The sequence below is a fragment of the Gasterosteus aculeatus genome, chromosome 20 (genome assembly GCF_964276395.1).
Source record: "Gasterosteus aculeatus chromosome 20, fGasAcu3.hap1.1, whole genome shotgun sequence".
NCBI lineage: Eukaryota > Metazoa > Chordata > Actinopteri > Perciformes > Gasterosteidae > Gasterosteus > Gasterosteus aculeatus.
In genome coordinates this window covers 3,161,858-3,186,393 of record NC_135707.1, presented here as the reverse complement: position 1 = coordinate 3,186,393, position 24,536 = coordinate 3,161,858, and the positions used below count along the sequence as shown (strand labels likewise).

Here is a 24,536-nt window from a genome sequence, read left to right as displayed (position 1 = left end):
TTTGGTCCAGCCTCTCTAATTGCACGGGGAGCTATTGTGTCATCTCTAAGCCACTTGTCCTCAGAGCTGTCTGTAAATCGATCCGTGTTTGTGCGTCAAGTGTGAGTGAGTGTGTGTGCGTGCGTGTGTGTGTGTGTGTGTGTGTGTGAGGTCTATATTTACCAACTTAACAATGAGAGAGCATTGTGCTGTCCACATTCTTGGCGCCAGAGGACACTTTGTGTTCGGGGGGTCACCCTCATCGCCTCATCAAGAGCGGCAGAGAGGCAGGAGGCCGCGGGGTGGACACGGACAGACAGGCGGCGAGGACGGCGACAGCAAGACTACAGAGGTCCCATCAAGGAGAGAGACAGACAGGGACACACGCGTCCTGCAGATCCGGGACACTCAGAGGACTTCAGCTGTTTCTTTAGAGAAAGCGTGAGTGGGATTTCTGATTTCTTTTGCCTTACGTCAGTCAAGACACTGACGCGTTATTCCTTTACAAACGATACAACGCTCAGAATTCTTCTGTCTCTGTGTTGTCAGAAAGGATTCTGTTCGCTTGACTCTGCAGCTAGTTGACCTTCTGATTTCTCTCGTCTCTCCTTGATGGCTTCCGTGGAAGTAACTGGTCTTTACTCCCCCCGAGGACGGCAAACAGCGAGCTCCTGTAGTGTTCAAACAACGCCTTCCCCTTCATTTGTCTCATGTTCCGCTATTGATGTGTTTGTGTGTGTGTATATATATATATATATTATTTTCATCATCAGAGACCTAGAAACCGAGCTTTCGATTCACTCCAGAGACGTGAAACTGCACCGTGCGTGGAGAAAAAAAACAGGCACTGCTCCGCTGTTTCTGCTTTAGCTCCCGCCAGGGGCCCCGGACTCCGGCCCGCCCATGGAGGCCCGATCAATTTTAATGTGCCAGAGGTCGACCTTCCATTAACACTGCTCAAACAAACCCCTCTCCGTGCGCCACGGTGATGCACAAAAAAGGGCAACATGGGAGTCAGCCGGCCCGCTAGTTCATTAGCCTGTTAGCTCGCCGCTGTTTTCCATGATGTAATTGAGGGGGAGAGATAACACATCACGCAGTGGAGCCAAGCTGACGCTTTCTGTTGAGTGTGTTCTGCATTCATTCGCATGATGGACGACAGGCAGGGTGATTTATGAAACATGGGACCCAAAACACACCTTTTCTGCATCTTTTTCTTTTTTGGAGTTTTCGATGAAACCAAACATCATTTTTGGCTTTAAAAAGTGCATTTTTATCATTTCCTAACATTCAAAATTCAACCTATATTCAAATAATCAAGAAGATAAATTGCAGAACAAGTCATTTTTGAATTTCGAGCATTAGCTGCGGTGATGCTGGACTCAAAATGGAAGTCGGTAGGGAGGGTAGATGGGGTGGGAGGGGGGGCGTGAGTTTGATGTATGATCCAGAGAGTAATGCAGCAGATGTGAATTCAGACACAAAATGATACTAGTAGGCCCGTGTTACGCCTGGTCTTTGCATTTGTAGTCATTTCAAGACTTGTGCTTCTTCTGATAGTGCTTGTCTACTGAGGAGATAAATGGTGCACTGAATATCTTTTCATACACTTATCCCGACCTTTGGGCTCAATTGTAATTCGTACGCAACTGCAGCCAAATTCGCCATCCTGCACCAGCACAATATGGAAAAGCTGTTACTCCACCATCTCGACTGAGCAAATGACCAGAAGTGTGCCTGCAAGGCCCCGTGTGCATACAAAGCACAATAAGGACGGTTGTCTCTCGGCAAAAGCTAAAGTGGCCGATAAAGTGGCGTCTCGTCTGCACTCGGGAAACTTACAGCTTTGATTTGGCTGCAGCGTCTCGTCCGACTCTCATTGACTCTCCTCCCACGGCCTCCTCGCTTTCATCCTCCCCTCTCTCCACAGGTGCCAGACGGGTTACCATGGAAACCAGGACGGCGATGCAGCGAGAGCGGGAGGAGCAGTCGTCCCAGATGTCTCACAGCGTGCAGCTGTCGTCCCAGATCAAGAAGAGGACCTTCACTTCCAGGTGCGAACACGCTCCCCTGACTTCGGCGGTGGCCGAGGTTCAGATCATTTACTCGAGTGAAAGCATCACAAACACTGCATCACAAGTCCTGTGTTTAAACAGAGAACCTTCCTGAGGTTCAGACCAGAAGTATTATCATCCCGAAACTAACCCTTAAAAGAATCATAGTAAAATAAAAAGAAACATTCCTTTATTAAAGCGGATGCATTAATGTGCCAGTAAACATGTATACGTATATTCACCATGTAAAGGTGTTTCCCAATATGTTTAATCGAATATTGAATCTGACACTTTATTATCAAGTATGTTGAAGGAGTGGAGACACACACACACAGAGCCAAGTGGAGCATTCCATTGAATACACAAAGACAGCTGTGTGTGCAGTGGCAGCGCAACCGCACCGTGGATATTAGGCATTAGTTAAATGTCCGTCCCAGGTGTTCCAGGTGTTCCAGTCAACCAGCGCGGCTTGATAGGAAAATATGAACGGCAGCAAATGCGAGAGTGGAAACATTAGAAAGGCGACAGGTGTCAAAATAAGTGCTGGAGAACGGCTTTACGCATTAAAGCCAACGGACATGAACTGGCTCCACTTTGTCCCGGAGAGACATAATTCTCAATGTTGATCCACGACCTCAACTGTTATGCAAGTAAAGATATTCTGAGGGTGTTTGAGAAGAAGTGAATAAGTCAAACTTCTTCTTTTCAATGGAAATTGGGCTTCAGGACAACGGCGACTAAATCAACCTTGAGACGAGTTTCAAATACGTCGGTAAGTCCTCACATTTTCTTGCCGTTCAAGCCACTGACTTCACCGGCCGTGATATGATTTAGGATTATTACCGAGGTGAGATCAGTAATGCAAAAGCCTTTTTTTTCCCCATTTCACTGGGTTATCTCTCTTTCTACACGTGTGCACACACACACACACACACACACCTGAACTCTACACTACGGTCAGTTTGCACTGTGACATGAAAGGGAGAAATGAAGAAAGAAATCCACTCAGCAAATACGCCCCGTGCTGCCAGACGATGCGACTGAGCTGAAATAGAAATCTCTTCCTACCCAATAAACTAGTCAAATGTGCATTGATTTTCAACCCCCCCCCCCTTCTTTCAGCGGCCTACAATCTCCATTGCAGAATAAAAGGAACTGGACCCACGTTATCTCAGACCGACCGGTGCCTCTCAGAGCTTTTCCTCTTTTTCTAATTCCTCGTCCCACCGAGTTAATTATTTGCGGAAGCAAAAAGACAGACATGTAGAACCTCCACTCTCCTGCACGGAGCAACGCTATCAACTCAGCCATAAAGGTTTGTTTGCATGGGGGTTCGCGCGTGTGCGCATGTTGCTGTGTGAGTGTCTGTGTCCCTGTGTACACATCTGCAGGCTGTACTCCAGCGACGCTGCACCGCCGTGGGCTCTGCGCTGCATTATTCAGCAGCCCGGGCCCTCTCACAAACACAACAAGAAGCAGAAGTTGTCCTTACAAAAAAAAAAAAAAAAAGAGAAGTCACGTCAATTTGCATGAGCATTTGTAAGGTGGCTGGTTGGAGGTAAAGCCTGAGGCTCAAAGTTGACAGCAGGAGTAGTGTGGTACACACCTGGGTAAATAAAAAGCTCTGGCCCACAAACTTCATCCCTTTCCATGGCGCTTTAAGCAGGCCGTCAATAAAGATCTATTAATAAGACGTGGAGGGACAGCAGGGAGTTAACAGTCATCTGTGGATCCAGCGGGAGCAGAAATTAAAGCCCCCTCCTGATACAAAAATGCCTTTCATTGCCTCCAATGACTTTGTCGCGAACAACAGATTGTGGTGTCAGTGCAGTTTATTTATTACTTATTTATTAAGTACTACAACCCGGTGGTCCAGATAGAGAGCTCCTGCTTTTCGCGTATCTTAAACACACGGGGGGACCTGCTTTCTGCGGGACCCATCGAAAACAATCCTACGACCAGGCGCTCCGCGTGTTCGTCTTTGTTTTTTTGTGTTCCAGTTCATCGACCGGAACACACCCGGATCCACCGCCGGGTCGACACATTGACGCATTGTGCGTTAAAAAAAACAAAAACAAAAAAAAAAGCGGAACGTTGCAGATAATTGCGCGCTGCAGCACAGATACGGTTACGATCACCGTTGTGCCATGAGCGATCGGCTCTGATCCAACAACCCTTTGTCTCGGTAACAGTCGGCCTCTTGTCTGTGTGTCTGTGCACATGGACAGCTTGTGTTCCTCCTGATTGTATAAGCTCCCTGTGGACAATAGCACCAGTGAGCAAAAGAGGAACAATAAGCAGAGCAGAAGCAGCCGATGGTGATCACGTCTCGCTCGAAAGAGATAAGAGGTCATGCACGATCACCCTTTGCACGCCAAGCAACCGGGCGATCGAGCAGATGGCGACACTTGGCAGTTACCAATGCTGATTGACATTGACCAATCTGCACCCAGCGCTGCCCCTGTGACCCAAGAGAAGGGGTGCAGCTCTTCTGCTCAGGAGAAGACGACACGTCGAGGTCTGAATCTTCGCATCGTGGCGCGTCGAGCTGCACAGACGGACGAGGGTACCGGCGAGACGCGCCGTGTTGACGCTGTCTTTCAAAGCGGGTCATGTCGTCCCGCTGTGTTCTCACTTCTTTGCTGTTTATTTGGCTCTGTTTGATTTTGGCGTGTCAATGTTTACCTTTTTTTCAGAAAGAGAGCAGACAGCAAACAGTCTACGATAAGAGTTTCCAGTTTTAAGCAGAATCCCCGGAGTGGCTGATTAAACGAGGCCTTGTGTCCGTAACGCGTGCACGCGTTGCCCGGAGCTCCCTCTCATGTTCGGAAGGAGAAACACTGCTGCTTTCTAGTGGCAGAGGAGAATATTTGCCTAATGAGCTTGAGATTGGATTTTAGGACGTAAACCGTGACAGAATTAATAGGCGCGCTAACGTGAACACCCAATCCTCCCATCAACGGAATGAATAACCGCGAAATTAAAGCTGCAAGCAGCATCAAAAAAAGTCATGGAAAAAAAGGTCTGAATGTATCAGGTCGAAAGGTTTGACTGGAAAAAAGCCCAAATATATTTTGAATTTCTGTGACCATCGGAATCCGAAGAGGCGACGATTGATTTGATTTAAGAGGCACATTCAATTACTTTACATTACAGCCCGACTCTAAAACCAGCACAAATAATTCATTGTGCCATTAATGAAAACTCCATTCATGAGCATAATTTGAAAATGGTCGTTATCCAATTTTTGCCCTTCAAAGATCTTTCATTGAAATTATTTAAATCAGAGAAGTCATTTTCTGCTGCTGTGCCCGCAAACCCAAAGTTTCTGGATCGCAGTATTAATAGAATCCTGATTACAGACACAGTCGGTGGCGTTATGACGCCATTATATCAGCTGACATGAACACACAATTAATATAATTGCACATGTGTCATTTGATGATATTCAAGATACATCAATTGTGTTGATCAGCTTTATTTTCTTCTCTGGATGGAACAGGGACGAGGAAGCCTCCTACTCTGATTTCCATCCCATCATCACCGCCGACGTGATGTCCGTCAAGGAGATCCTGAACACGGGGGACTTTCCCCGCCACAGGACATGGTGAGATGAGACATCCGGCTAAATACAAGTTTGTTGATTATCACTAAGACTTGATGGATTGTTGATGTGGATAAAAGCCTCTCGATCAGTCTGTTTTCACGTCACGTCGGTGCACGAACCATGAAAATGTTCAGACCTGCCTCACAGTGTGTGTCACCCGAAGGTGAAAGGTCAGGTACTATCGAATAGATACAATTTATATCTGCACATTCCCACTAGAAATTCGTAATAACACAGTGAAAAGTCATTTCCTCTCATACTGATCCAAAAGGACTGTGAGCGAGCCATCAGACCTCCTTCCTGCAATGTGAGGTTCTGGTGGTAAAACCTCTCCATCAGTATTCACCACCACGTCCTCTCTCTCCACCTGATTGGAGGAAGTGGAGCGGGTGAAGTTGCCCTGGTGCTTTGGCCTGCACGCCATTCACCGCCCGTGAGCTCTCACACTCCGAGCGTCTTGATGAATATTGGATATCCGGGCTGTTTTCCCCACTTGAATCCGTCAGTAGAAGACCAGCTGGGGACTCTTCCCGCCATTTGCTCTTTCACAGAAGTCATTCGACGTGCAGGCGGACGTTTGTTTGTCTGATTTGATGGGGAAGAGGAAGGAGCCTCACATCCTTTCGGAGGAAATTTGATCAGCAAAATGCATGAAGTGATAATCACCCTGTAAAAAGAGTCATTCTTGGAGCAAAAATGCTTTTTTCTGATTCTGGTTTCTCAAATGTGAGAATTTGCTATTTGCAAACAGCTGGCGGGAGCTATGTTTTCGTTTCTTTTTCATTTCATTTCTAATATTTTACAGACCAATTGCATAGATCCTAATGAATAAATAATGAAATAGCCACTTGATGTCTAGTCGTAGCTGGGTCACTCAACAGAACCGTCACGTTTGGAGGCTCAGTTGTAGCCTCTTTACTCCTCTCTAATCCGTCCAGAAATTAAACTGGAATCGCTGTGTCAAAATGACTTTGACATCCCTAATATATAATTGGTCCTTTATATTCATGTAAAAACAGAAATAATGAACAATAATCTAGCCATTAAAGGAGGCTAGATGACTGAATACTAGAACACAGAGTTGTCAAGGAGGGGGAAGGAAAAGGTGGGTGTGGTGGGGGGGGGCTGTGTCTTCTTGAAAGACAGAACACATCCGACCGTGATGAGCCTCAGCTGCGGCGGGGCGGCCCTGCCAACTCGCCATCTCGACCCGACACCACCGCAACCCTCCATCTCCTCGTTCTTTTACCCCTCAGAAGGAGGATGAATATTTCAGGGGGGAGGCCCGGAAATCTGGTAACGCTTGAGATGATTGACTCCTTCCAGGACGAGAGAGGAAGGACGGAAGGACGGAGTTGAAAGCTTCGGGGGGGGTCGGCGCAGCGTTCCTGGAAGGGGCCCGAGCGTCGGAAGACGCCGGAGCATGAAGTTTGTTTTGGTTCCTGTGGGAATGAATCCGCCGCGTCTTTGTATGTTTGGCGAGTGCGGCTCAAGCTGCACATTTCCATGTGAGTCATCCGAACGGTTTCTCCACTGTCCCTGTGGGACGGGGGTAACGTGTAAATGATGCAGCTGACTCATGCGTGCCCCGTTTGTCTTGGCAAGGGGGGGGCGGTTGGCTGTTGTTCGCACCAATGAGCAATATTAAAATTCTCATTTTGAGCAATAATTAAGCCGTACGATCATATTCTCATACTCACTGAGTTTGTGTGCTGCAGTGGTTCATTCCCCTCAGGGTTGAACATCTCTGAGCCAACAGAGATTGGAAATGCAGTCAGGCACACACACACACACACACACACACACACACACTCAAACGCCAAAACCTTCTTTCCAAACGCCTCGGAGTGCGAGTGTGTTCTGCATACGCATCTGTGCATTCACATATTTAAATATTTCTTGATGTTGTTTGTGCATTTCATTGAATCATTGCAGGCAAACGACGGGCAATTTGTGCTGAGACAAGAGTCCGTAAACACTTAAGATTCTGCGTCCGTTTGTTGTGTCTGTGAAGTACATCTTGGAATAATTAAGCCCCGTCAATCAAAAGACGGCTCGGGATTGCCCCTTTGGTTAAAACGCAGCGTTTAAAGAGCAGGCAAGACTCATAATTGTGTGTTTTGTAGTGCGTGTGATCGCCGATGCATGCAGATGAACTGCTGCATGTACACAAGAGAATGCCACGTAAGCTATATGGCATTCACAGCTGCATGTGACCACCAGAAGGCCTCCTGGGGTTGTTTGGTGCAGGTTCAACAGCCATGAAGAGCATCATCATCATCATCTTTAGAGAACCAGTAAAGGCCGACTGGTGAAAACCTTCAGTCTGGTGGGAGAGTGGTGCCCTGTGTGAAATGACACGTATAGGTTTTTTAAACGCCACGGCGACCTCACCACTCGAGCCTTTTATGCGGCGCGCTGCGAGACATCGCGAAAACTAACATCTGCGTGCAAATGGACTGGGACAAAAAGAGACGTTTGCAACGCCAAAAGGAATCAATGTGAAATTGCCGTTTTCTTTCTCTCAGAGGTCGATCCGCGTCGCTTCAAACCGCATTCAAGCCTTTGTGTGAAACGCCGTCTCTACTTTTGTCCTCTCTTCCAATGTGTTCTTCTGAATTGCTGTGACAACCCGCTCAAAATGTTCAGATGAGCCAAATTACTTCCATTCTAGCCACGGTTGAAAATATTTTGTGCTGCTGAAAATCCAATGTGCACCTTAACATACTTACTTAACATTTGTTTCATGGGTGTGTGGATTGGTCATTAGAAGGCTGCTGGGTTGTACACTTCACAAAAAAAGTCGGCTACCGTCTATGTTTTTTTTTGCATCTGCATTTGTGTGTATTCACCACCCTTATTTGCCAGTTAGTCCTGAAATGTGCTCCACCAGGGACGTCCTGCGGGAGACTCTGGCTGAGGAGCACCACAGAGACAAGTGGACCATGTTTGGCAACGAGGCGGAGAAGGTTGAGCTGGACGTGATGAGGAACCAGCGTGCGCTACGCAGACGCGGCGACGCGGCGGCCTTTCGCAAGCAGGTGAAAGATCCGAGGAACGACTGCCTCGTGCTCAGCTGAACAAACAAAATCATGTTCTTAACATCAAAGTCTAATAGTCAACAGGTTTCACAGCCACAGAAGACGTGTTTTATTGGAAAGACAAATACCCGAGTCTTCGGTCTCAGTGGTGATTAGTAGTGATTTACACTTTGTGTCACTTTTCTGTTTAATTTATTTCTATTCATAATTTTGTGCCGCAGGCCGAAGCGAAGGCATCTGCCCACTTGAAGCACCTGGAGCGTCTGAGTCAGAAGGCCCCGGACTTTCCAATCCCGCTGAGGTCTCACGCCGTCTGGGAGGGAATGACGGTCACATTCTCCTGCACCGTCCAGGGCTGTCCTCCCCCAGAGGTCACATGGTGAGAACTTCTGCCCCTGCAGCGCTCAGGTGATATGAAGGTGATATTCCTTCCAGCAGTTTCTATTAAAGTCATTCGGGTCGTGCAGGGAATTGGTGTCTTTTCACTTTGGTTCCTCACTTGGCCTGAAGTCATCAGGAATCAGGAATCAGGAAACATTTATTTGCCAAAATATGCCAAACATACAAGGAATTTGTCTTGGCGGTTAGTGCGCGACAGTAGAATAGCTTCCAGTGGACCACTGGATACCATTTATAATGACGTGCACTCCGGATACATCTTACTTTAACACCAAATCGTCAATCAATCGATCGGTCAATCTAGAAACATCTAATTGTCAACGAATTTGATTAACGGCTATTTAAGTCAGTTATAACCTTTTGATTGTGGGATGTTGCAAACGAACAGAACTGGCAAGACAAACTAAACAAAACAACATTTTCGGGCAGTTTATAGAAAAAAGAAAAAAAATGAGTCCTGATTTGCATAATTAATTCATGCCTCATGCATGATGTGACACAAATAAATACTTCAGAATCAGTCACGGGATCATACGAGCAACATTGCTTGACGTATGCAGGTAGTTCAGGCTGGACACCCGTACGTGCAAATGATTGAATACAAAAAAAGACAAAAAAAACGTCACGACATCACATTCCCGATCCCTCTCTATGAATATGAAATATCCTGTGTTATTTCAGGCACCGTTCCAAACTGTCGACCTTGATACTCGAGCTGCTGTGAGACTAGCGGATGAATGGACTGTGTGTGTGCTCAGCATTCATGAACCCAGGCAGAGATCCAGAGGACTGGAAGCCTCCGGGTTTCACCGTCCCGCCCAACGGGCTGCCCTTAACAAGACGAACGCGAGATCGAGGGGCCCCTCTGGTTGTCATGGATTCGGCCAAACTAACACTTGACCAGTTGGAAACGTGCACGAGTAATCATGGGGCCCAATCGTGAACACCTTTCCAAATGAAGCCCATTGTTTCATCTTTCTGTCAAAAACACACGTTGATTTCTAACGTCCTCCCTCAGGTTTAAGGACGGTCTGCCCCTGAGAATGTCTGACCAGCCCTGGAATTACAGTCTTCAGCAAAAATATGGCCTCAGCTCACTGGAGATCAGAAGGTAGGTCACTGGCTCCAATCCCTCATTGAGGATGCAAAGCTCCGTGCAGGATGAGAGAGATCGGACAACCTTACTATTGATTCATTTTGAATATTATAAATGATTATAAAGGTGACGAGATCCGCGTTCGGAAGCGAGCTGACGGCTCACAGTTTGATGCTGACGCGTCATTCTCTGCTCATGTGGACGTTGAACACGTTCAGGGAAGCTTAGTCTTACAAGATGTAATGCGACTGTCAAACTAAGAAATTCATGATTGTGTTACATTTTTAATCGGCTTCATTACCAACTTTTGAGGGTTGAAAAGTGCCAATTAAGTTCGGGACTAGTCAAACCGCAATAACTACTACAGCTAAAAGATGTGCAACGAAAGCGCAGGCGGGTGACAGGACAGAAGCAGAAGCAGAAGCAGAAGCAGAAGCGGCTCCGTTTCAGCGCTTCTGTATCCTCAGGTGCTCCCCGGATGATGCCGGCGAGTATAAAGCGATCGCCACGAGTCCCCTGGGTGAAGCGCTGACATTCGGAACCCTCCTGGTGAACTGTGAGCATTTTTCTATTTCATATCAGCCGCACCCTTCTGGAAATCCATTACACGGAATACAAAGACGGGGTTTTAGGAACAAGGACTGAAATACAGTTCTGTTGCGTGTTCCAAACTGGTTACGGGTCAGTGAGACACCCGGAGTGAATGGCAGTGAGTTTTTTGCATAAACTGCAATATGTCGCAAGTGAGGCCATCGAGAATATGTAAAATTATCAATGGTTGATTAAAAGGAAAAAAAGACTAAGCTCCGCCCCTAGCTTGACAGGTAACATTGATTATATCTGGCCATTACTTATGATGGAGCCCGAAGTAATTAAGTGGCCAAATATCTTTGATATTATGAATGCTAGCCAATAAATGAGCAGAAATGGTTGTAAAGAAGTGTCAAAAAATGGAGGTAATTTAGAGACACTGTAGTTTTCCCATCAAAAGGCACTGACTTAAAAATATTAGGTCACAGTTGACAGTTGTTAAATCTCATAATCAAATTGAACAATCAGGAAAGTTTCAGATCTCAGCTCAAATTGTAATTTAGTTTGTCTTTAAACTATCAATATTTAAAGAACCTCAAATATCCAATATTGCTGGGTCCGTTTGTTTAGCATTTTTATTTTGCACAGATATTCATTAATGCCTCCAGGGTGCTGATACATTTGACCGTATATCTCTGTCCTCCTAATGTTGGTTAAATTCTCTTTTTTTTTTCCATGTAAGCCCAAGCAGATTATTTCCATTTTGTATGCTGTATCCCCCCCACACACCCCCCAGCCCCTGGGCACACTGTCGTTTTATATCCCCATTATTACACTTTCTGTATAAATGAAAATGAAAATCCACAGCAGGCTAAAATGATGAGTGGACCACAGCTCATTGCAAAAGTCATTGTAGAAGTTGGAGGAAGGTGGAAGTTGTGGTGACTGATAATCCGACACGTACATCGAGCATTGTGGCCTTGCAGCGTTGTGGCAGAAACAGTAATGATTCCTCTTTACAACTTTTAAATGGCCGCCTCGATGCCTGGCAGTAAAGCTCCCCTAATGTTCCAGATATCAGTCAGACGGCGCCCGCGCTTTAATGATGCACTTCAAGGCTTCTCCTCGTCATCCATATTTCACCCGCTTTCTTGGGGTTGTTAAAAGTCGGTTAGAGGGAATATTAGATGTGACTGGCGTGACTGTGGCGTTGCCAGGTTTGATGAATCTGCTGTGTCTCCTTTCCCATCTGTTTCCGTCTCCACCTCTTGACTCCTCGGCGGCGTCCTCCATCCCGTCCCGCCCCAGCGCGCCACGGAGCCGCCGCCGGTTCAGAGCGCTCGCCGAACCCCGGTAAGTTTCACGCCAAGGGGCCTAATAAAAAGTGGGCCCCTTGCATTTCTTCCTCCGGCCTTTGGAATTCTTCCCGCTGCACGAGTGAACGAGGTGGGGTGAGAGGGGGGTGAGGAGGGTGAGAGGGGTGAGGGGGGGGGGTAATGGGGGGGGGGGGGCAACGCTCTGCTCTGCTGCACCTGCACATTTGCTCAGTACCTGATCGGGCCAGCTGGTCGTGGGAGCAAGATATTTAACTCAGTGTGTTCTTACTACCAGTTCAGCCAGCGTCTCAATATATCTTTTAAGATGCTTGCACGGCCTTTGTCCTTTGTCTCCCATGGAGACATGGAGACACAGGACACTGGGGCCAGGCGTCAAACAACAGACGGCGGCGAAAGCTGAAGATTCCTTCAAAAATTCCTGTCAGGTTTTTCCTTCAGCTGCCATTGTCTCACTCGTCAAAGCACTGAGGCGATGCAAACTGGAAGTGAGAGATACCACGAGGTCCCGTCGAATCCTTTTCTTTCGAGATGCGGCCGAGAGTCTGTGACATGTTTCTTGTAATGATCTGGTTCTGCTCAGTGGTCCCGAATATCACAGGAATGTGCGCTGCTTCATTTCCCCTTTCATTCAAACCTTCCCTCAGCGCCATGATGATTATGATAAATTCACCACAGTTCATGTTGTAAAATGTGATCTGCTTAATAGGAGATAATTAAGTATCGGTTACATATAAACGGCTCCGTGCAATTCTTTAGCACATTCACGTGGCACTAAAGGCCCACGGCCATTACAAGCTGATGAAGCTTCATTCAAAATGATTGCCACTTAATTTCTGAATGTGTGGGGAATTATTGCGCCATACATAATACTTCTGCAGAGGCAACGGTGGATTTGAAGCAAAGCCAGTAATGAAAAAAAAAAGGACGGATGGAGTTGACTTTATTTTGGAGGTTTCCAACCCCCTAATTTCAGAGTTAAGTGCCTCACTGTCACGGTTTGGGTTAATGTCTGGTTTTATTTTGTAGTTTCTTGCCTCTGTTCTCCCTGGGTCACTTCCTGCCTTGTCCTGTCCTCCTCTGTGATTGTCTGTCATGTCATGATTGTTTCCACCTGTGTCCAATCACCTGCACCTCCCTAGTGTATTTAAGCCACGTGTGTCTTTTGTCACGGATGTTCCTCGTTCCTGGCTGCCTTTTTGCCCCATGTTCCTGTGTGTGTGTTTTTGCCCGTTGGCCTTTTGCGTTTTTGCATTTTGGCTATTAAAGTCCCTTTTGTTTCCCGCAAACCTTGCGCTTGAGTCCTGTCTTTTTCCCCGCGCAACATCCCTGACACTCACAAATAGTTGATTGTCTTATCTACTGATCATTAACTGTATACTGTGGACGTGGTTCCTGAGGTCACCCGTCGGTTTGTGAGCATTGTTTTGGAACCTCGTGTTTGACATTAATGCCTTTTCCATCTTGGATTTGGAAAAAAAAAAACATTTAGAAACGGAATTAAACAGTCGACTTTTGCACATCTTCTGCCTCCTGATTCCTCTCCTCAATACTTGTGTTTTCGCTTTGTGTTTAGGCCCAACGGAGTTTTTTTTTTCTCACTTTTAATACATGTGTTTTTTCAGAAGTAAGGCTGGATCTGCAGTTGACCTACATTTCAATATTCACCTGCGAGGACGCAAATGCATATTGCTGAAAAAGTTCTTCCCTCCGCTTCCTTTTTCTACGACAAACTTGACGTCTTAAGGATTTGTCTTCCGCTCCCTCGCATTCGCTCCTTTCAACTTTCCTTTTATCTCCACCCGTGTCACCCGTAGCCTTCAAGCCTGAGCGGGAGGCCCAGTTTGGCGACACCTTCCCCCCGACATGGGTGACGGAGGGCGACAGCCTCACCCTGCGCTGCACCATCGGCTCAGCTCTGCGGCCCTGCCAGCGGGACGTCACCTGGTTCAGAGACGGTGATCACCCGTGAAGATGGACTCCGATGTTTGACCACTTCCAGGTTCGACATCTGTTTTTATTTGCGCTCCGTAGGCGCCCGGCTTCATCCGTCTACAAATGTGGACATCGTCACGGTGGACGGCGAGGCCTCCGTCACTTTGCGGGCCGCTAACAAGGAGCACGAAGGCGTGTACGCGGCCCGGCTGAGGACCCGGGACGGCGTGCAGGAGCACAGCGCTTTCGTCTATGTCGAAGGTGAGGACCACGCTGCGTCGCTTCTCAGACGACGGGTTGTTTTTATTCATTGCATGAAGACAGCGAGATCGTTTCGTCAATATCAAAGGAAATGTTTAAGTGAATATTTTCATCCTATCAATCTCTATACATCGTCATCGTCACCCACGACGACAGCTATAAGAATAGTAAAACAAATAGCTGTTGAATGCAACAATAGATGAAGGCAACAAACAAATGAGCATCGATCAAAGCAGGAGCTTTCGTGACACCCACACTTAAACTGATCACAGATACCCGTTTAATGGCAACACCTCACACGATTTATTCTATCCATTTGGTGCCAGAACGCTAAATGCTAATTTCCCAAGCTCAGCATTGATCGGAGGATGAATACCGGGGGCCGCAGGCGGCCGGCAGTGTAACGAGGCTTAGTCCTTCCTGCGGGGATTTCAACGCGACGTCCTCTTCTTCTCCCCCTTTCCGTTCTAAAACCCCCGACACAGAGCTGGTGACATTTAGGTTTGAGTAGCACGAACGCTGGGAATGAGGGAAATACTAACCTGGACCGATCCAAAGGGAACATGAGTGGCCTACCAGGACCTATAATACAAACAGTGAGTCTCAATTATATCTCACCCGGGACAGTAAAACAAACGAGTTGTTGCTGGTATATTGGGGGGGGTTTGGAGTCCTGTCAACATCTTGAAATGTCAAATAACTCCTTTCAAGAGATGCTCTTTAAAGATGGTCTTTATGAAGATAACATCTGGGCTTTAAATAGCTGTCCCACCATATCACACCAGGAACCCCTCCAAGGCTAAATGCAATCCAAAAGCATGCTTCATTCTGAAGTGATCTATTTTCTGTTCCACAAACCCGACGGATGCTTTGCAGGCACCTCGAGACATTTGCATGCCAAACTGCCGCTGTGTTTCAGAGACCGGAGTCATCATTTGTTGCCCCAATCTGGATAAATGGTGTTTTGATTGTAACCTTCACTCAAAACACGATTTGCATTTTTCAGATTTTGGGTCTACTTCCACTTCCTGTCACTGAACTAGCCCGACTCGTACTGGGGGGGGAATTGCACCATCAATCAAGCTGTTCTGTTGTAAGGGGGCTTGTTAAAACTATTTTCTTTTCCAGGCTGCTATTTTCTCTCTCGTACGCTGTTTTTGCTGCATGCAAATAAACCGGAGCACCACCCATACTTGAATCATCAGACATTTGAAATGTATCGGTGCAGCTCTGCAGCATAATACCGCCGCTTACGTATTGCACCTCAACGGCCACAATGTGCACTGAATCATTCATGGGTTGGTGTGCACATACACACCGATCGCACGAGTGCAAACACACACTCGTGTATGAAAACTGTGCAAAATGAATGTTCAGGTCTCTCTTTTATTGAGGAGCTTCTTTAGCAGAGCTCGGGGTACTAATTGGTGAATCCGCTAACTTTCCTGCTCCTGGGTTCGCGCCTTCATTCATCCGTCATATTTGCATTACAAATAGGCCGAACAGGCGAGCAACAACAAATGAGAGAGAAGTGAGGGCGAGGATGCAAATTAAAAAGCGGTTAGCGATGAGCTTGATGTCGGTTTTGAGTCTTTTGTTGAGGGAAGCGTCCGTTCCGAGCCTCCAGAAAAGGTTTGGGAAGACATCCAGTCCCTTTTAATCCGCTTTGCATAATTTTCTCATTTATTTTCTCTGCCGGCTGTCTGTGTGGCTTCACTTCCACTGGTTGTGTATAGAAGATGTTAAACAACACATGTTAACACGTTGCTTCCTCCGGCCTCCGCATCACTTTTCAAACAAGCTCCGTCACACCAAATTGCTTTTTCCTCTTTTCAATCCATTTCTTTTTTCCACTCAAGTTTTTCACTTTTCACCTTTTGGATTTCCTTTTCATGTATTTCCTTCAAATGACTTCTTGCATTGCTCCAGTCTGTCCATCTCCTCCTTTGGTTTCCTCCTGTAAATGACTCTCTCGTGCTGCAGATGCATCAGCTGTAGTGGTGGGAGGCCCCGCTTCTCCTCTGGCGCTCCAGGTATCCGACGTCAACAAGGACTACGTCTTCCTCGCCTGGCAGCCCCCCAGTGCTGATGGAGGCTCACCTGTGGAGGGTTATTATGTGGAAAGGCGAGTTAACATGAATCTCGGAATTGTCTTCGCTTCTCCGGCAATTCAGTTTGATCGTAAAGAGCTTTTAAGCGGATTAATTTATTCAGCAGATTAATTGGATCAAAATAAGTGTCAACTAATCTATAGATTGAAGTATTTGAATAACTCCAGTTAAATTGCTTATTTTCTGCTTTTAACTTAATTAATTAATCTACTTGGTATACCTTAAAATATTAGATTTTAGGATTTCTTTTATGAAGCTGTTTAATATTGTTGTTTGATTTGTCAATTCACTGTCATGTTACTTTGCATTTCTGCTTCAGTAGAAACACATTTGGTATTTGTTTTTCCATTGCCACCAATATTCAGCACAAATAATGAATCCCTCACAGCAACCTCCCACTGATTTAATCTACATATTAAGTTTTATTTTAGATCGTTTTTTTACCTTTTATTGCAAGTCCACAACGGCCCAGTAGCAACACGCTGCTGAACCCCAGCTCGCTCCGCATCCCGCTTTGGAGGAAATTAGATCATGGGGGGGGGGGGGGGATAAGGATGGCGGTGGCCTGCAGCGGCGTTGTATCCGTTCGGCACAGTTCACGGCAGATGGATGGCACACATGGTGATCTCAAGACCATGTGAACTGCCGAGTCAAAGACTCCCGCGGGGGGAGCAGGCGCTTCCCTTTATCGACGGCCCCCCCATCAATCAATAACGGTGGTCCTGTGGCTGTGTACGTGCACGCGAGTCGTCGCAGAACATAAGTCAAGTATGTATATTTGCACACGTGTCGCTTGGGTTCCTTCTCTCTTGGAGGTCGACGATGAGTGTGTTGGCATTCGGGGTTAGCGGAGGGCAAAGTGGGATGCTTAGTTCCCTAGCAACCTCTTCATGGTGTTGGTTACGTCTGAGCTGCAGTTCTACTTGGAAGGCAGGTTTTCACTGTGTTTGGAGGCCCATTATTTTTCTGTGTCTGGTCACAATTACGAGTGTGGGAGGGATATTCACCGACTTCAATGTGTCCTTGCTGTTGTTGTTGTTGCTGCGTGAAACGACACACCGAGAATACTGAATGGTGTTTTTTGTTCTGTGTTTACCTCTCATTTAAATGTCTCTCTCAGGCGCGACCTCCGTCGGGGCGAGTGGGTGCGCTGCAACGAGCGCATTCAGGGCGCCTGCCAGTGCCCGATGTTTGGGCTCCAGGAAGGAACCGTGTACCAGTTCAGAGTGTGTGCCGTTAACCGGGCCGGAGCGGGGCGCCCCTCCAAGGCCACCGAGCCCGTCCTCGCCGCAGACCCGCTGCGACACACCAGGACCACGGGTACGACGGCGGCCACCACTCCACCGGAGGACACAGCGTGTTTGGTTCTAAGTGCATCGGCGGTGTGAACGCTGTAACGGATTCGGGATTTAGTGATCATAGCGATTCATTATTAAATCGGTACGCTGGTCACGATATTCTTTTTCAATCAGACGAGCTATCAAAAACTGAGGCGTGCCGAGCTCATCGGTCACACATGTTCCTCCCGGATCCCTCCCCCCCACCAACCCCCTTGTTATGTTATGAGATGCAGTTTATATTATTAATGCTTTTACTCAATTATTTATTCGTGAGCTCAATTGCGAGAATAAATAAACACACGTTGCGGTATAAGTGCATCCAACGCAGCACGGCGTCCATTTGATAAATGATGGTCCCGCGGGGAAATGGACGTGGCTGCGTCACTCTATTTAGCTTCTTCCCTTCAATCCGTCCCCCCCCCCGCTTTGCATCTACTACAAAGAGCAACGTGTCGACCACTCAATCGCCTCGTCTGCTCCCAGCCGCCGAGCCATCCGCACCGGGAGGACGGATGGGCTCTGGTCCAAAGCTGTGGATCATTAACCGCGGACGAAGGACGGGCAAGAAGGTCGACTGGCCTGCAGCCTGCAGCGGCTCCTCCAACGCTAACACTATAATATCACGGGCGCTCGTGTAACTTCATTAAGGCGACGTGAGTTCCCTCTGGCCTCAACCCGTCTCCTTCTCTGTTTCGCAGTGGTCAAAGTAGACAGAGGGAGGACGGTCGCCGTCACTAAGGATCAACTCGAGGGTGAGAGTGCCGTATTCCTGTTTCACTGTGCGTGATTTAGTCGTGAATAGAACGTGAACGTTGAACGTTTTCCGCCCATGATTTGAAATAGCACCCATGTTTTACCGGCACGCAGCGCCTTCAGCCCGCCTCGGGCTCAGTGGCTTAATGCATCTTCGTATTATATTAAACAACGAGCTGCGGTAATTGCACGGCTGAGGCGACGAGCGTTTCTCCCATTTGCAGAAGTGAAAGGAACGAACACTCCCTGGTGGTTTCCTGGTAAATGCACATAATGGCCCGAGCCAGTGTGAATGCCTGTGAAGAGGCCCGCTAACGCTGGAGACGTACCTCGAAGACAAAGGAGGGTGGAGGAGGAAGATGGATTTTTCATCCAGGCAACCAGAAAACAGATGTAGCGGAGACAGTGCTTTCCTACTTTCTTTATCCTGCTCTTTAGTGGAGCAGAAAGTGTGCATGCAAATTTGAAAGGGGGGAGAGAGAAAGCACTCATGTGTGTTTGTGTGCAGCTTTTGTCCAAGATGGCGGAGAGAAAGTTACATTCAAGCAAATACACATTGGAAATGCTTTTTACAGCGAGTTATTTGCTAGAAATATATTCATGCAAAGCTAAGCTTTCTTCATACTTAACATGGTATTGATCTTTTCCTCTTACTCTCTTAGAGAACTCCCTTCTATAAGGGTCATGAAGGAAACGCTATTCCAATTACTTTTTGCATGTTTGTGCTATTTTGTACTAATTTGACGTGAACGTCCTCCTCGCATTTAAGGTGAAACATCAGAACTTTAACCTCGTAGTCATGGATTCATTTAAAGGTCACGGGTTTGAGTGCAGAGCTACAATACAGGACAATATTAACTACTGCAGTCTCACCCACACACACACTCACACACACACACAGACACGGTTTATGCTTCAGATCAGCTTCTTTCATTTCTCTTTGCTCTGGAGTTCCTTTCTGATCCTCACTGCAGCTCCGTAGCTCTTCAGGGGATGCAAAACAAAGTCTTACACAAACGCAAACGCAAGACCCGTGACTAAATCCGGACGCTTTCATTGTCCTTGAATCCCTTGGAGAGTCACTGGGAGTGTGCTGACTCAAGCCATTTGCCTCTGTGTTATCCAATATTCGTGTATATTGGGAATGGAGGTGGAGTTTGGGCCTGCAGGGTAAAGCCTCACCATTGTGTGCACGCTCAATTCAGCGCCACCAAAGAAAGAAAGAATGCGTGCACAACATACGCCAGCTGGACTCCACATTCTCGCTGACTTTGTTCTAACTTTTTGTTCTTTGTCTACCTCCTCCTCCTCCTCCTCCCTTTGGCTCTGCAGGTCAAATCAGAGCTCCTTTCCCTCCCACCAACGTCCTTGCCTGCGAGGTGAGCGACACCTACGTGGTGCTGAGCTGGACCGAGCCTGAACCCAGAGGCAGGGAGCCGCTCACCTTCTACGTGGAGCGGGTCAGTGTGCGCTCACACACACACACACACACACACACACACACACACACACACACACACCAATGCTCGGTAACTCTGGGGGTCTCGGTTGATGAGTATTGTCCTCTCACCCTTCACCTAATCACAACCCCGGACGTCCTACAAGACAGCTTGCATCCAAGGAAGTCTGATATTGGAGAGATGGCTTCTATCTTTGAGCTGTGTTGTCAAAGTGTGACTTCCAAAGCTCAGATCCTGAACAGGGAAATAAGATTTTCAGCAATATAGGCAGCAAAACCTTTCAAGAGGCTTCATCTCAGGCATTGTAGTGCAGTGGCTGAGAAAGAGATGTGGAAAAAAGCACTTGTCCAAAGTGTTGCTTGAGGATGTTTGAATGTTCATCATAAAAACTTCTTCAGTTTTCTCCTTAAGTCTGAAAAAGCGTCACACCATCACGCTGAGTGATTGAGATGGACCTTCACACACGGTTCCTGCTCATCACTGCTTTACTACGAAGTTCTAAACCCAAGCAGGCTGCTGGGTAATCCCTCTTTAGAAGAAAAGGCACAGGCACAAAGAAGTGTTCTTCAAAGGAGACACACGCTATCGCTCACACACGAGATCACGTGTGAACACAACCGCCATCGTAATCAGTGACTTACATCCACTGGGCGCAAGGATCGATTTCTCTAGCGTCATTAGTTCCTGTATTCGCTCGCTGGGTTTTTTGAGGTCCGTTGCTGGAGTGTGAGCCAAATTAACAGCAAGCTCCTGACCACTAATTAAGGAGACAGCAGAAAGAAACGCTGTGTCTGTTTAAGGGGGAATTTGTGGAGCCATTAAAAGTGAGCAGACCTTGATGTTGCTCTTTTGCGACGTGCGCGTTGCTTTTCTCGCTCACGCACTTTTGTAGCTTGTGATTTTAAACTACGTGGAACTTTATAATTCTTTATTTTGTGTGAGGGGTGACCTGTTCATCACGACAATAAATGGCTCCGGCCCTCCACCAGGAGCCCGTACTCCCGACAGCTTCTGTAGCTCCAATAATCAGAAAACTGCCACAGGACAGATTTATATTGGACTTTTGTAAGATGCCGTGGTAATAAAATCTGTCTAATCTGTCAAAGGCAGCTGAAACTATTACAGTGTGCTGCTTCACCTCTGCTTCTGCAATGAGGTGAACATTCAAATACCCCCTTTGTCCTTGAGCAAAGCACTAACCCTGAAAAGGTGGTTACGTTTTCTTCTTCAAACAGGGTGTTAGAGAAGGAAGACTATGAAATAGAGAAGGTTAGTGTAGTAAAGCCCACAACTTCTACAAAAAAGTCCTGAGTTATGCAACAGAGACTGGTTTTACAATATTGAAGTAGATAATGTGAAGTATTTGGTAGTCCAAGCAGGTTGAATCCTCCAACATGTCTGAAGGGGACTGAATAATGAGCATGTCCTTGAGAAAGATGCAGATAGAGCTTTGAAATCATCTTTTTTTTTTTGTTTTTTTTTATCAGTCTCAGGCAGGAAAGAGCAGCTGGGAGCTGGCCAATCTGGACACGGAGGTAAACTCTCCGAGGTTCCCAGTGTTTGACCTGGCCAAGGGCAAGCAGTACCTCTTCAGAGTGCGCTCCGTCAACAAGTACGGAGTCAGCGACCCCTCCGAGCCGTCTGCACCCGTCTCCTTGGGAAAGCCACAAGGTGAGAAATGAGCCTCGTCCGACACTGTGACCATCAACTGCTCTGCCCGTGAAGGTCAATTAGACTTCCTCTTTGTGAGATAAACAGCGTGGTTACATGGATTCGATCAACTGGCCTAGTCGGGATGAAATCCAATGATCCGTTTCATGTAAACACCTTTGTCCGTGCGGTCCGACTACGATCCGACTAACACCCCTGAATAATTCCATCCGATCCAGTTGGTAGTTCGACTATTGCGGCATGTAGCGGTGAATCGGATGAGGAACTGGACTTTGCGTCTTTGCGCATGCTTGAGATCCCGACGGCGTCTTCTCTCCGTTATCAAATCAGCCAATAGCGCCATTCGCATTCGCTGTGCTCCTATTAGCATCATGCAAAGATAGTAGAGGGATGTAGCTTCACCTTGCTCTCCGCTCGCCATCTTTCTCATAATGTTGATGTTGTTGTTGTTGTTGGTAGTGGTGAAGCGGTCAAGCGGAAATGGCTGCATCACAACTAGTTGTAATGAAAACAGCGCCACCTATCGTATCGGATATGACGATATGCTTTCGGCCAATGATTCGATTTATTCACTGCCATGTATATTGGGATAATAGCACCTCCCCCCGAAAGAGAGCACAGTCCGACTAAGCAAAGATTCAAATGATACCATCATGTAAACACACTGTCTGTCTTTGTACAAACATCGATCTTCATAGCAGGTCAAATATATATATATATATATATACATATATATGTATATGTATTAACATCCCGTAAGTAGGGTGGCTGCACACTGCATCGGGATCACGATTCGTCTGCAGCTTAATCAAAGCTGAAGGAAAGATATATTAAGGTGACATTTCTTTGGGAAAGAAGCAATTTTGACTCAACATTTGTGAATTTTGCTTAAATTAGACCCTGATACAGCGTGGCCCCTTTTAGTGTTTTTGTATAGTATAAAAACCTCAAAGAGGCAACTTAAGTGCAGAACTTGAGTAAGTACCTTTCCACACTAGTAAGATTTCTGCACCCTTTATCTGTGTGAATTTTTTCCAAAATCAAAGGAGGAGTTTTTGTTTCTGTGTTTCCGATCAGCGGCGCCGGCTCCGCCTCACTCCGTCGTGGCCGTCAGAGACACGCACACCTCGGTGTTGCTCCAGTGGCAGGAGCCCAAAGAAAAGGACGACATCCTGGGTTACTACCTGTACTACAGCGAAAGTGGCCACCAGGACTGGAAGACTGTCAACAACAAGCCTATCAATAAAAGCAGGTAGTAAGTGAAAGCATTGCCTGAAGGCGAGTTGCCGCTGTGGGAGAGGAGTATCTGTGCAGCCGGGTAACTACGCGCAGCTAAAGACAACTTTGTCTCAGATTTACAGTTCACGGCCTCAAGAACCGGAAGGAGTATGTGTTCAGGTTGAAGTCGGTGAGCCGAGCAGGAAACAGCAACTACTCGGATGAGTCTCAACCCGTCCTCGTCAAATCAGCCATTTGTAAGCGCACCCTCCAGGCCCCAAAATAATGGGCATGAAATGTATTACAGGGCGACAACTCAAGGACGTTCAAAGCGTTTTACTCACCAAGCAACTCTTGCACCATTTCTAAAGTCTTGTGCAGATTGTTGGAGATGCACAATTCCGACACCGGGAGTCTTGCACGCACATGTTGTCTCCAGAATTCAGAAATGTGTTCGCGTTATCGACTTATGCATTCACCTTTCCAGTTACACGGCTGATAATGTTGCCCATTAACAGTTTGCACTGCTAGTGTGTTCGTATTCGACTAAGATTGTGCTCCTTCAACATGTCATGGTGGCTCTTATCGTGGTTGCCTCGTAGCTGTGTGGAGACGTCCCTCTCAAACAGCGAACCGACCCTTCGCTCTTCCCGTGTTGCAGTCTCGGATAATGTGCACTATGACTCATTTCGCTCGCCGCTCACTCACTAGAATATCCTCACCTCATCTACTTTTCCACTCCGCCATTACCTGAGGATAGAAAATCCAATTCTTTTGGGGGGGGGTGAATACATTTTTTATCAAATAGAATATGAGATGAATATTTCTTCCCTTCTCATACAGAAATACTCAATACGGGCTTTTAGATATGAATTTGCAACTCGCGGCGCGGAGTTGCAGGCGGTGGTGAAGTTATTGACTTTCTCGGTCTATTTAGCAGGAATAGGTGCCTTCTCTCTGCTATTATTTACACCGTTTGTTTTTGTTTTCATCCTTCTCTGCTTGACGCAGCCGTTCCTTCGGCTCCCTCTGCCATCGCCCTGCTGCTGTGCACCGGAGCAGAGATGGTGTTGGGCTGGAGGGCCCCCGCGTGTAACGGGGGAGACCCCGTGCGCGGATACTACCTGGACCAGATGGAAAAGGGCGCCAGCTCATGGAGGGAGGTCAACGTCAAACCCGCCAAAGAGAGGCTGTTTGAGGTCTGTAATGGTGGAGTGTGACGCTCGCTGCATGTCAGTCTGTCAGTCAGTCAGTCAGTCAGTCAGTCCACATGTTGCTCCAGACTGAGTCTCTACAATTGTTGAAAACATTCTTGGTGCCCGGAGGAAAATCCTCTTTTATATCTTGACAACTATTGGAAGGTTTGTCCATCTTATGCAGCCGTGGATGTTGGCACACTGCCTCCTTGTTCTTTACCGATGCCAAAAGATGATGAGTAGCTGCAGAAGAGCTACAGCGGCATTTGGTTATCCGGTATTGTCTGTTTTTTGTGTTTTTTTTGTTGTGAAACTGTCCGAAAGATTGAAAAGTAATACAAATGCATTGACCAAACATTGCCTGCAAATCTAAGGACATTCCTGTCATCCCCCGCTGCACTTGCTTTGTTCTAATTAGCAACGTTTAGCATGCTATCTCGCTGAACAAAGGTTTTGAACACGAAAAGGATTATACCTGCCAAACATCAGCCCGTTAGCGATGGCACCGTAGGCATCGTAGGCATGTAAGCGTGCTGACTTCAGCATTTAG

General features: G+C 47.0%; 1 protein-coding gene across 1 annotated transcript in view; it reads left to right on the top strand.

Annotated features, from left to right (window-relative positions):
- Window positions 1-260: 260 nt before the first annotated feature.
- The window catches only part of myom3 (myomesin 3), a 35,722-nt gene continuing 11,446 nt past the window's right edge, over window positions 261-24,536 (top strand). The window contains exons 1-18 of the mRNA XM_040164190.2: window positions 261-420; window positions 1,910-2,033; window positions 5,536-5,640; window positions 8,534-8,681; window positions 8,903-9,060; window positions 10,099-10,191; window positions 10,644-10,732; window positions 12,016-12,060; window positions 13,859-13,999; window positions 14,076-14,237; window positions 16,221-16,362; window positions 17,469-17,668; window positions 18,387-18,440; window positions 19,774-19,901; window positions 21,389-21,572; window positions 22,650-22,824; window positions 22,926-23,047; window positions 23,802-23,989. Of these exons, the coding sequence (XP_040020124.2) occupies window positions 1,927-2,033; window positions 5,536-5,640; window positions 8,534-8,681; window positions 8,903-9,060; window positions 10,099-10,191; window positions 10,644-10,732; window positions 12,016-12,060; window positions 13,859-13,999; window positions 14,076-14,237; window positions 16,221-16,362; window positions 17,469-17,668; window positions 18,387-18,440; window positions 19,774-19,901; window positions 21,389-21,572; window positions 22,650-22,824; window positions 22,926-23,047; window positions 23,802-23,989 (2,241 nt within the window). The 5' untranslated portion in view covers window positions 261-420; window positions 1,910-1,926. The remainder of the gene's footprint in view (window positions 421-1,909; window positions 2,034-5,535; window positions 5,641-8,533; window positions 8,682-8,902; window positions 9,061-10,098; window positions 10,192-10,643; window positions 10,733-12,015; window positions 12,061-13,858; window positions 14,000-14,075; window positions 14,238-16,220; window positions 16,363-17,468; window positions 17,669-18,386; window positions 18,441-19,773; window positions 19,902-21,388; window positions 21,573-22,649; window positions 22,825-22,925; window positions 23,048-23,801; window positions 23,990-24,536) is intronic.